The sequence below is a fragment of the Synchiropus splendidus genome, chromosome 10, assembly GCF_027744825.2.
Source record: "Synchiropus splendidus isolate RoL2022-P1 chromosome 10, RoL_Sspl_1.0, whole genome shotgun sequence".
Classification (NCBI taxonomy): domain Eukaryota; kingdom Metazoa; phylum Chordata; class Actinopteri; order Syngnathiformes; family Callionymidae; genus Synchiropus; species Synchiropus splendidus.
In genome coordinates this window covers 19,376,605-19,388,766 of record NC_071343.1, presented here as the reverse complement: position 1 = coordinate 19,388,766, position 12,162 = coordinate 19,376,605, and the positions used below count along the sequence as shown (strand labels likewise).

Genomic DNA, 12,162 nt, shown 5'->3' with positions numbered 1-12,162 from the left:
AAAAAGTAAGAACAAAACATAAATCCTATCTGGTTTGATAAATGGTAGACAAATTATTTAGATCATCTAAAAGCCACAGCTGCTTTTCTTTTGTCCATTTGTGAGCCAATAAATTATCCTTCAAGAGTGGAAAGTTTTACATCCAAATTTCAACAATCTTACTCATCAGATTTAAATGCTTTATTTGAAAACAATCCACATGTGTGACAGAGATGGCAGATCACAGGGAAGACAAACACTGTTCATGTTGTGGTCATGTGATCATTTCTGATGTGACAAGCTGATATGAAAACACTAAAGCTACATCATTGTGTTGGTTATGAAAATCTCATGAAGAGTGATGGGTTGGTGGACACCAGAGCGTCTCCCGCTGTACAACAGAAACAGTTTCAATTATATTTCAAGGTTAATAGATTGGCTGTACTTGGTGCGTTATAGGTATAGACTCATGATCTACCAGGACATGAGCAAGCATGGAGATAGTGCTGTAATACCTGAATACAGATTCTGAGCCCACAGATACCCGTGTTTGAAATCAAGGTCCTGGTGTATTGCTGAATCTCATTTTAAGATTACCAAATATACAAGACAACAGACAGAACTATCCACATCTCTTTCAACCAATGAAAGTCCTTTGTTTTGAGTACGAGTGTCCAAAAGCCACGTCACACCAACCCGCTGTCCGAATTGAACTCAACCCTCTTCTCCAACTCTTTCCTGACGTCCGGAAAGCTCTGCAGAGCCTCCTGAAAGTCCACCCATGACAGAGAGTAGCACTGGCAGTCGGTCAGCGCTTTTGCCGTGGCCAGATGTTTGCCTCTGGTCAGCACACATGTCTCTGTTGGGCACACAGAACGAAGCGCAGGAGCGTGATTAATGAGCGGCAAAAACTCCACTGACGGGGATGAAGACTGACACTTAATCCTAAATTAAATAACCAGCCATAGCTGAGTTGTTCTGGAAGCTTAAGTCTAAAGTCTGAGGGTTCAGGGCCAAACAGATTAGAGACGACTTCACTTAAAGCCTTAGAATTAAGTTCCCCAAAAGATTTGTCATCATGTTTGAGTGATGTCACTGTTTGAGTGGAGAGTTGAGTGATGTGTCACTCATAACACTTGTGTGGAAGACTTTGTTTCCCCGAAATATTACCGTCAAAGGTATCCACGACACAACAACGGCATATTTTACAACCACACACAGTGAGTACAAACTTTCTTAAAAGAGACACTCACTCAAGTATTTTTGCCAAATTTCCAGCCCCTAAGCAGAATGTCACTTGGGCCTGTTGACTAGATCACAGCGTATTAATGGAAGCAAACAGTTACATTATTTCTGATTTAGTCAGAGAGACCTAGTACATGGGTTTTCAGGACAGTGACGATTCTTGAGAATTGCATCAGTCCATTTTCCAATTTGGTAATGAATGATTTAAATGTGATGATATAAGATGCTTCAAGTGTCATGGACGCACCTCCAAAATAATCACCATCACACAGCTCCCTCTCGTACGTGTCCATCTCCACCAGCACCTGGCCGTGGTCGATGAAGAACATGCGATCTCCAGGGACGTTCTGCCGGACAATGACGTCTCCCTCCTGGTAAACCTCGTAGTTAAGTCTCTGTGCGATGGTGATGATGAAGTTGTCGTCTACGTTCTCGAACATGGGCACTTTCCTCAGCAGCCGACCACACATCACTGTCAGGATTTGCTGGAGAACCAGAAGAAAGTAATAAAACCAGCAAAATCCAATAGAACAAATTCACTATCGGGACAGAAGCTGGATCATTGTTCAGAGGAGAGCCATAAAATGATGTATGCTGGATAGTATGAAGGGAATTATCCTGTCTATTGCGTAGTTTTCCACTGCATCTTCTTTAAAAAATGAACCCAGTAATAAAAAACAAGAGGTTGCTACCTCTTTGAGCGCCGACGACACAGTTGCCATGACATCTTTCTCGTCAAACCACTTCCCTCCGTAGCGAGCCTGGTAGTAGTTACTTATTCGAAGCTGCAGTTCTGGGGGAAGCTTCATGAAGGCCATGTAGTGTTCCAGGCGGCTCATCTGTGGGAAGCACAGCCATTATTCAGCTGGTACAAAACAACTGTGTAGTGCTACCTTTCATATTCCTTGTTGACATGAACCTCATGAAGAAGCTGAAGAAGCACCATTATTTTGTGCTCTCACAAATCTATAGCAGTTTGACCTGTCCTATAGGATGAGGATGCCCTGTTGTAACCAGCTTGAACATCCTTTGCTTCGCCGCCAGATGCAACACTGTATACAGTACATGTATCAGATGAGTAAGGTCAAACTATTGATTGGTTCTTTCTAAAGATGACGGAGCATTGATTAGGTGTCGTTCATACAGACCTTGCTCTTGTACTCCTTGGCTGCTGGGTCTATATTTGCTATCATGGCCGTGGCATTGGCCACGAGGACGGTGTACATCAGGCACCCTGAGACCATGCTGACCATGACGATCCACATCTCAACATAATCTGAGAAAGAGGGTGAAACTTTGTGTTACACGTTGACATGAAAGCTACGATGTCAGAGAATAGGTGTGTGGTGTCTTTTATTCTTCTTTGATCAAAAGCACATAAAAAACAAAGCGTTTTATTGCACAGCAAGTGTGATAACTCTGTGGCGGTTGAGAAAAAAAATGGTCCCTGATGTGGGCAAATCGCATCTAGAAGGAAAGACTATTTTTTTCCATTGTTTTTGTAAAAATGATTTTTACAGATATCAGATTTACTTGCTTTTTACATTTTATGTGTCTGTTAGCTGGTAATAGTTGATTGAAAATTAAATAAATAGTAAAAATGGAAAGAATGCCTTGTAATAAAGTGCTTTAATATCGTGTTTATACAAGTTACCAAGACATTCACCACTTAAATATATATTCCAGTCATTATGATTTATATAATTCTTGAATATATTACATAACTACTTAAATATAAGTAATGGAAGTATGTCATGTCACTAGGTAATGGCATTTCCCCCCCAATTTTCTCCTTGTTTAATCATATTACAGTCACATATTTATGTTAAATTCAAGACTGCCTAAGATCTGCCTCTTGCCATAGTCATAGTATCTATGTGGCCACGCAGGAAATGTATTTGCCCACTCCTGCTCTGGAGAATTTGAAGTAGCAAGTAGTAGAATGTGTGATTAATTAATCTCAATTAATCGCAGTTTAATGGTATAAGAATATTTGCCACAAGAAGCCACATTTTTCAATTTGAATGAATTTGGAATATTACTGAATCAAATGATGGACCCAAACATACATTTAAACAACAGAATTTGCATCAGTTTGACAATAGCACAATAAATCAGGATGGTGGCTATATTGAAGGTTTTATAAAACTTTATTTAAACTAAAGCTCTTTTAATGTCTTGAAAACATTTGTATAAGAATTTCAATTTTATCAGAATTTCTGTACTGGAAACCCTGGCCATTGTGTAGTGAAAAACATCCAAAAGCAAACCCTCTGTTTTTGTTTGCTTTTGTGCAGGGATTCCTCCATGTTTGTTGTTGTTGTTATCATCCTCGCTGCCACGTGTCTTGTGCATCAGTGTGAACAGTGGACCAGGAACTGCTGCACTTAGAAATGTCTGGAGAGCAAACTGTTTGGTTAAATAAAATAAAATAAAATAAAATAAAATAAAATAAAATAAAATTTTGTTGTACTTAAATAATTGTAATAATGTCATAATTAATTAATCATAATTAACTTGCTAAAGTCCCACCACTAAAAATAATACAGATTAAAATAGGCTGTGGCTATTTTTGACCAATTTAAGGGGTGAGACTGACTGCACCCCTTTCAATTGGAATCAGTGATCTGATCACAACATATGAGTTGCTTGTTTGCTAAACCAAGCTGCTCAGCTAAAGTTCCACAAACTGTTCTTGAAAACAAAGAGCTAACTTTTTACTGAGGCATTCTTCACAACCTGAGCACTTTTGCAAGCTTTAAATAAAACTTTAAATGTCAGATCTCAGGTTTCATCTTTGACTCACTGGTTGGAGCATCCATTGAGCCATAAGAAAGCGCGATCATCTGTGAGAGAGCGCGGAAAACACCCCACGAGTACTTCACAATGACTGTAGCGTTCTGGAACAGAGGGGGAAAACGCTTCAACACATAAGAACATGGCTATAAACATAAGAAGTACAATTTACCATCAGGTTTTCCTTTCGCACCCAACAGTCGGAGGGAAACTCCTCCAGCATGGGAACAAAGTACTGGATGCAGCCGTTCCAGTGGCACAGCAGGAAGATCATCATGAAGAGCGACAAGATGCGGAAGAACAAACGGACAACTTCCAAGTTCGCATTCGACACCTACCGGAGATCAACATTTTTTAATTTGAGCATGGCATTGTGTTGGTTCCTGTTCTGTATATGTTCTTCCTTTCACTTCTTCCTTGTAGTGTTTTTTTTTCATAACAAAGAGGGTCTTTTTCATTTCCATCAAACCAAAATTAGTTCTCAGTGTGCGTAAGGCCAAGTGAAACGCTCTCAAACATAATACAGTATGAATGGAACTCCCCTTTCCTTGCATTGTGAAGTTTCAACTTCTCGACTGACGGGCTGCTCAGTGGAGAAGTGTCCATGACTCTACTCTGGCTATTCCATTTTTGTGTTCTGCTGTTCCGGCAGTTTTTACTGACATTGCTCTACTGGATTTCTACCTTGCCCCAAACTGTACCTTTGACCCATGAGCAGATGTCTTCTCGCTGACTCAAGCTTGTCATTTTTTTCACCTCTGTAGCCCTCCAACATTAAATCTGCTGACTGGTGATTAATTTTTTGAACTGGAGGTCATATAAGAGTAAGGAAATGAAAACAATAGATTAGAGAAAACATGTTGCAGTGGACAAAACGTTTGTCCACAGCACACACTAACAAGAAGGGCAGTTTTATTCGGATAAGAAAACAGTTATGGGCCCCAGGTAAGGACGAGTCCATTGTTAAACATAGAAAACCTAAGAAAGATTCATTGCCAGGAAGGTCGACAAAGGTCGAAGAGCAGGAAAATGAAAACTTCTTTAGAATAAACAGGTGACGATAATGGCTGACATTTGTGTCACACTTTTCATGACACCCAGTAATTACAAGACTCTGTTCCATAGTTATGCAACTAAACCTGTAATCTAGAGATGTGGATGGACAGAAAACAAATATGCTGACCACATCCACTGCAATTGTTGGGGAAAAAAACATTTCAATCTCTATCTGTAACAACAAAGACAAAGACAACAGCATGTGCTCTGGTAGCAAGAGCTTATCACAGTCAACACAAGCACACCCGTGGTTCAAATAGCTTTAACTACGAACAATAGAAAGTCAGGAGACAGATGCTATCAGGAGCATTTATGCTAGTCATAATACCAACTGTTATCTGTAACACATCGAAAACGAATACAACAAAGCTATCCATGAGTGGAGGACCCCATGAGAGCGACATACCCAGGACAATACATCTTAAGACTGACCTAAGTGAGCCATAAAACTTCAGCAGTATCAGTGTCGTCTGCAGGGACGTAATGTACAGCGTGGTAACCCTCCACCTCATCTATACCAACAATAGCATGTTGTCATCTGAGTCAGGAGCGCTATTTCACATCTGTTTCCAAAGGATATATTTCGAAATGGACATGTAAGAAACTAAACTAACAATCTAGAAGAGCAGGTTGATGAAACAAACCAGCAGTGTCACCTGAGCTGTGTCGAGGAAGGTAAGTGCAGGTAGGAGGACGGTCGATTGGATTACGGTCGGTCGGAGGACGTGCTACTCACCTTCTCCACTTCGTTGAAGAACCTGACCAGCCGGGACACCCGAGCCAGGCGGATCAAGCTGAGGATTCTCACGAACATCAGGATCCTCATCATCTTGGTGGTCTTAGACGGGTTGTCATCGTTGTGGTACTGCAGGTCCTGGAGTTAGATTAGAATGTGAGATCAAAATTACCACGCCGTGTGCTGGATTGGTATTTTTCAGCATCATTTCAGCTGTTTTTCTGACAAAAATGGCTCTTGAAAGGGAAAGCTGAGAACTCAATATTGCGAAATTTATTATTTATGTCACTGATCATTGTGTGTTCCCACTGGGCCAAGTAGTTGGTTGTTGCATTTATGATCAGCTGTACAGTATATAAATTGTTGGGATGCAGAATTTATTTTGATGGTTAGTTACTGTTGCGTTTTGTAATTACTGTGATCTTTTCACCTTTGCCACTGTGTTCGTTGGGTTTTTAACTCAAAGTGTCTCTAAATCGTCATTTCTGTGTTCGGGGATTTGTTGTTATGTGTATTCATTGTCGAGTTACCTCGTACTTTTGGTGTTTACAAATCAGATTTGCGGGGTTTTTTTGTGGATGGTGGTTGGGTGGAGGATGGGGGGCATCAATTTGTTGTCTTGCAGTTTATTATTCATTGTTGAACATTAAGTTGCTTTGTTTTTGTGTGAAGAAAGTAGTGATGAATTGTATATATATATTTTTATCTTTTACGGTTGGGTTAAGTTTTATGAAGTTATGAGGTACCTGATAAGTGATTTTTGTGTCAATGGATTTGTGTTTCTTTTATTGTGTTTAAGAGACACCCTGTTGTGTTATTACTCGCATAGAAAAAGTATTTGGACAGCTACTTTATTGATGGTTAATATCACAGTGTTATCTGCAGGAAATACTGGGGAAATTCAGAAAACAACTCAGCAGGACGGTCCAACTCTATTCAGAGAGTCAGTTGAGCCAAACAGAGTCAACTATTTAAAGAGAAGCTGAAGAAGGAGGCTAAAACACAGCATGTTACGTTTTCCTTTCCAGCCTTATTTCTCACGCTGTTTACTTCCCCTGTATTTTATTGCCTTTCTCCCACTCAGACTGTGATAACTTTCCATCTCTTTATGAAGCACCAACGCAGACTGTTCATTATTACCGCAAACAGCAGGATATATCCGATTGGGAAGGCAGCAATAATGTCCGGGATGAACCACGTCCTCAGGTAACACACCCGGATCTGCTTGATATCCAGAATAGCCTCCTGTGGAAGAGAGCATGTCAGCACACTGAGCAGATGTCTCCACATACGATCACCAATGAGTACACGTCTAATATTTAAATCCTAACTGACACTGATGGGTGACTCTGCTCAATATGAGTCTATCGTGTTGCAGAAAGCATTACGTTCAAGGTTAAAGCTCTGAATCTACTGTTGGATCTATATTCTGAGGTCACACGCTTTGAGAAGTTCATGGACACAAAACAGCTGAAATCAGCTTTCTACTGATGGGTGTCTTGAATCAAGGCCTCAGTAATCCATTGAAGGCTTAAACAAGAACCTGCTGAGATATCCCCGCAGGACCTGGTAAGGGGTCACCATGATATTCACTCTGAGGCGGTAGAGGAGTTTCTGGATGGAGGGAAGTATGGACCATTTTGCCGGTCTAAGTGTATAATAGAAGTCAGTGAAATGTTCTAAGATCAGCGCTCCATTGCACCACACTTGCAAAAGAAGCTGCATGATCATTTGCACAAGTTTCACGTCAATGTCTAACTATGTGTTAAAAAAATGTGACTGTAATGAGAGAGAGAGCTTTTCAGAAAATCTGTACTGAATTAAGTGAACAGCAAGTTTGTACTTTGGGTAAGAACATTTGTTGTACGAAAAACCAAAAACATCTGTCAAAAAAGCTTTTCAAAGTATGGACGTCAGCTCAGCAAGTTCCCTCTAAAGCAAGTTCCCTCTAACCAAACATTTGGTGTCGGAAGTAAAAAGTCTCCTGACAATTTCTTTGCAGTCTTAAATCTTTAGGCACCAAAGTTGCAAAGTTACGTCAGGCAACATTGCAGCATTTAAAACCATCCAAGCTGCAAATATGGAGCCTGACGGAGTTGCTACTTTACACAACAGCTACACAACTTGCACACTGCAATAATACAAGCAATTGTTGGCAAAGGTTTGGGTCTTTCCGAGGAGCAAAATAGCAAATATGTCTGAGTCGGTGAAGTGAGTATTCCGAATATAATCTTCTACCACAGAGGTGGACAAAGTGTAGTGTGGGGGCCAAATACGGCCATTTGCCTGTATTCATGTGGCTCGTATGAGATAATCGCAAAAGTAAATTACAAATTGAAAACACATCATTTATATATCGGCCCCTTAAAGTAAATAAATAAAAATACTGAATAGAATACTTTGTAATCGCAGAATTTTTCATAAATTTCACCTGGGGTTCTATTGCCAAGATATTCACTAGTAAAAAAAAAGTCTTCTCATTGATGACATTTATTGACAATGTAATGTATAAATCATAAACATATACAATAATTTGGAATCAAATAATGATCATGAAATGTTCCTCTTTTTATTAGGTCATGATATTTGCGTCACAAAATTTATTATTAATTCATGTATTCAAATTCATTTAAGATTCTTTATCTTCCATCCTTCTGTCCTCTGGCTTGACGGTCCCTGATATTATTCGCTGGAAAGAATGTGGCCCCTTATGAAATGTCATTTATTTACCCCTGTTCCTCTGTTCAAAATTATTTTCCTGCCTAAAATGTAAATTAGTGATGACATTTTGAGTGAAGAATTTGCATCTATTTGACACCTGAAATGACAGTTTCAGCAGTGCACACATGCAGTTTGGGAAGTTCACCTGCACCTCAGTGCTGATCATATGACTTTCCAAACGCTCAACTGTTATTTAAATAAGCACATGTGTCAGACGTGCGTTTTGTTTTGCAAATTAGTTCAGGCAAACCTGGAGTCTGCCCCAGACACTCGGCGCTCTGAAGATACAGTGCTGCTACGACCCCAGACAGGTGGACATCTACCAAGTTCCCCAATAACGTTACCCTCAGTCAGTAGCTGTCTGTGGGGGACTGGCTGTCTCCTGTCACTTGGATTGATTGAAATGCTGCACGACATTTGAGGGCCAAAGATATGCAGTTGTCAATGGGTGATATAAATCGCCATTGAAGTCTAAATCACATCATGGAACTAATGGTTTCAAATAAAAAGGATCTGGTTGGAATGGCTTCTGACCTATGTAACCAAATTAAGCAGCAGGTGCCAGTTTCCCTCGTACCCCGAAGCTAAAGCGATACAGATTGTTAATCTAGCCTTTCGTGTATTGAGTAGATTACAGATGGGGCCAGAGATGGATTTCATGTGCGAGTCTGCTTCAGGGATTATAGTCCTCCAGATTGTGTCTGAAAATAGAGTGCAGCCACTCTCACCTCGCCGTCCTCTGTTATGATGCCCATCCGAAAATTCAGAGCCACATCTATCAGGAACAGTGTGTCCGAGAAGACGTTGAAACCCTCCCATGCCAGCCCGCTGTCTCTGTCCAGAAAGGCGATCTCCATGGGGATCCCGATCAGGTTGAGGAAGGTAATGGCCATCATGCACATGATGTAGTAGCTCCTACGAGGGGGGTCAGGTCAACAAGGCGTAATTGGCTGATGCATTTTATCCTGAAGCTTCAGGTTAAACGTCTCATATCCGCGCCAACTTGACTGGAATCATGTGATACTGTAACTGCACGTCTGCTCATTTGTTTGGCTCGAGTGGTGCCGACCTTAGACCGCCTCTCTGTTTTCACCCGACAGATCTTCTTACGTTCTAATTTTTCATAACACAGGAGCACCAGTGTGCTTAATCACAATGGGACATCAGTTCGACCGGACACACACACACACACTTACATAACAGTAAAAGAGCTCTGACCTTTGTGATGACTCAAGTAGATTAAGGACAGAAAATTGAGATAAAATCAAATCTTTTTTTTTTTTATGTCTGTCATCCTGCCTGCATCCCATAATTAGGATCCTGGCAGATTATTAATGATTCTGAATTGATATTATTATAAAATATTATTTCTGAGGAGAGATATTTCCATCTCATAGCCTTTGAGTTTTATTTTCAAGAAAGAATTTAAATTTGATTTTCAAAATCTAATCCCAGAAAAATCACTTAATGAATTGATGATGAAGTTAACTTTCTATCATAAGATTTCCTAATTGAGGATATATGTTAGGTTTTAAATGCAATTTTTTCTTCAAAAATAATATTTTTGTTTTATTAAACTGGATTCATTTTAGTTATTTGTATACTACATGTTCACTAAAATCTATTTAAACAAACTTGTATTTAAAACTGTGATTACTTTTATTTAAAAATGAATGAATAAATACAATTTAAGTTCACTTATGTCTTCTTTTAGTGCAACAAAAATGTCAATTCAATACAATATTCCATCTGATATTACCATAATTTTATTAATTTCTTTAGACATAATTCATTAAAAAATATATATGCAAACAATATGCATTTAATTCATTCCTTTAATTTAAATGCATTGTCTTGTTTATATTTTTATTTTTTGGTAGAGAAATTAAAGGACCAACAAGAAACAAATGAATAAACATTTGAATAGTGGTAGTTGATAATGTCAAACATTATTCATAAATTAAGCTGGATGCAATTGCAATTGAATTTGACGACAGTAAAATCTATCACTGGAACCTTGCTGTGACAGTGTGTACCTCATAACACTGAAGGGGTGAATGACGAAGACTCCGCTCTGCAGCTGACGGATGCATTCCTTCTCCACGGCCACCTCGCTGCCGTACATGTACAGCGACTGTCGGTTGATCTGCGGCAGGAGCAGGGCTCTCCATCCACAGGTGGCAGTGGTGCACCCCACTGTGGGACCCCTCAGCTTCTCCATGGCTGCCCTCATTTGAACTCCCGTGGGACTCTCAGGCCATCTCCTCTCCTTTCCTCCCTCTGTCCCGACCTCCTGCTAGAGTCCCGTAAAGTGGCCAAACCTCTTGTGAGAGCAGTGTGGAGCAAAGCGAGCGGGTATGAGACTTTCAGCTACCTCTCTCCCTCCCTCCCTGCGTCTCTCCCTCCCTGTCTCCACCCCCACCCTGCTCCTCTTCTTCTTTTCTTTTCTCCCAACTCATCAACTATTCAGTATCTGTGTCTCATCCCTCATGAATCATGTCGAGGGGGTAAAGTCCAGCTCTTATTAATACTGGACCCGATGCCTGTGTGTGTGTGTTTGTGTGTATGATGTAGCTGGCGTGTTCACTGTTTGTCCCGAGACGGGATGTAATTAAACTCTGAGGTGTGTCACCTGATGCTGAACATATGCACACGGCTGTGTGTTAGCAGGAGCGTGCAGTAATGGAAACACATTCACTCGTAACTAAATATTGTGACGGTGGTGTGACCCCGCTCGGCGAAGTCCAGGGGGTGAAATAATGGAAAGCAGCTTCATCTCTGGATGCAGCGGTATGTCAGGATTAACGGAGGGATCATGTTCGTGGGTGATGTGAACTGCGGGCAGCTTAGAACAGGAGATGCGTCTAACAATGCTGAGAATGCAAGATGACTTTATAGCATTTCACTGCAGTAGTTCAACATACAAGTGGGCTTGAAAATGTGAACTGATTTGAATTTTTCTGACATCGCACTCACAGCATGCATCCGTGGGAATTGAAACGTTTTGGCAAGAAAGTGTGAGATTACTTCACCAATCACGAGTCTCATATCAACAGAGTGGCAGAGCAGCGGGACACTGGAACTGTGGGGGAAATGAATTTATTTTTCTTTCTGAATGGAGTTTTTAAAATTCCAAAACATCCCACACAAAAAAATTGTGTTATCATCCCACACACTCTCACTGTATCAGATAGCTATTCCATTCAGGTGGACTTTTTCATCCCATAGTTGCGCCGAGGTCAGCCATCTGCGGCGTATGTTGACAGAGTAGGCTACCAATTGAAGCACAAGTTCGCCTCAAAGCAACGAAATGTTATGTACAGATCCAGACGGAGCTTCATACTTGTGGCCATTTCGTGCGCATTTTTGTTTCCACAAAGTTTATGGATATGGACCAAATGGAGCCGTGCCACCACATGGGGGCAGTGTTGCTCTTACCACCCGATGCGTCGCTCTAATGAGAGACGAAGAAGACATACTGTAACAATGGCGGAAATTCTCCATCCTCCAGTCGCAATATATTTAATGGCTCTGTCACGGCCTGATGTGGTCCATCGGAAATTCTAGTTCAGGAACTAGAAGTTAGTAACGCGCATGCAAGAGTTCTACCAACTGGCATTTACTGGTAA

The 12,162-nt window shown here is 40.6% G+C and overlaps 1 protein-coding gene across 1 annotated transcript; it reads right to left on the bottom strand.

The window, feature by feature from the left end:
• Positions 1 to 152: 152 nt before the first annotated feature.
• hcn5 (hyperpolarization activated cyclic nucleotide-gated potassium channel 5) lies at positions 153 to 10,754 on the bottom strand. The gene is made up of 10 exons (XM_053877823.1): positions 10,570 to 10,754; positions 9,262 to 9,448; positions 6,953 to 7,057; positions 5,813 to 5,950; positions 4,193 to 4,354; positions 4,031 to 4,124; positions 2,373 to 2,500; positions 1,917 to 2,063; positions 1,472 to 1,709; positions 153 to 838 (listed from the first exon to the last, which is right to left on the bottom strand). The coding sequence occupies exons 1-10, from the start codon at positions 10,752 to 10,754 to the stop codon at positions 666 to 668; spliced, it is 1,557 nt and encodes a 518-aa protein (XP_053733798.1). The 3' UTR covers positions 153 to 665.
• Positions 10,755 to 12,162: the final 1,408 nt, after the last annotated feature.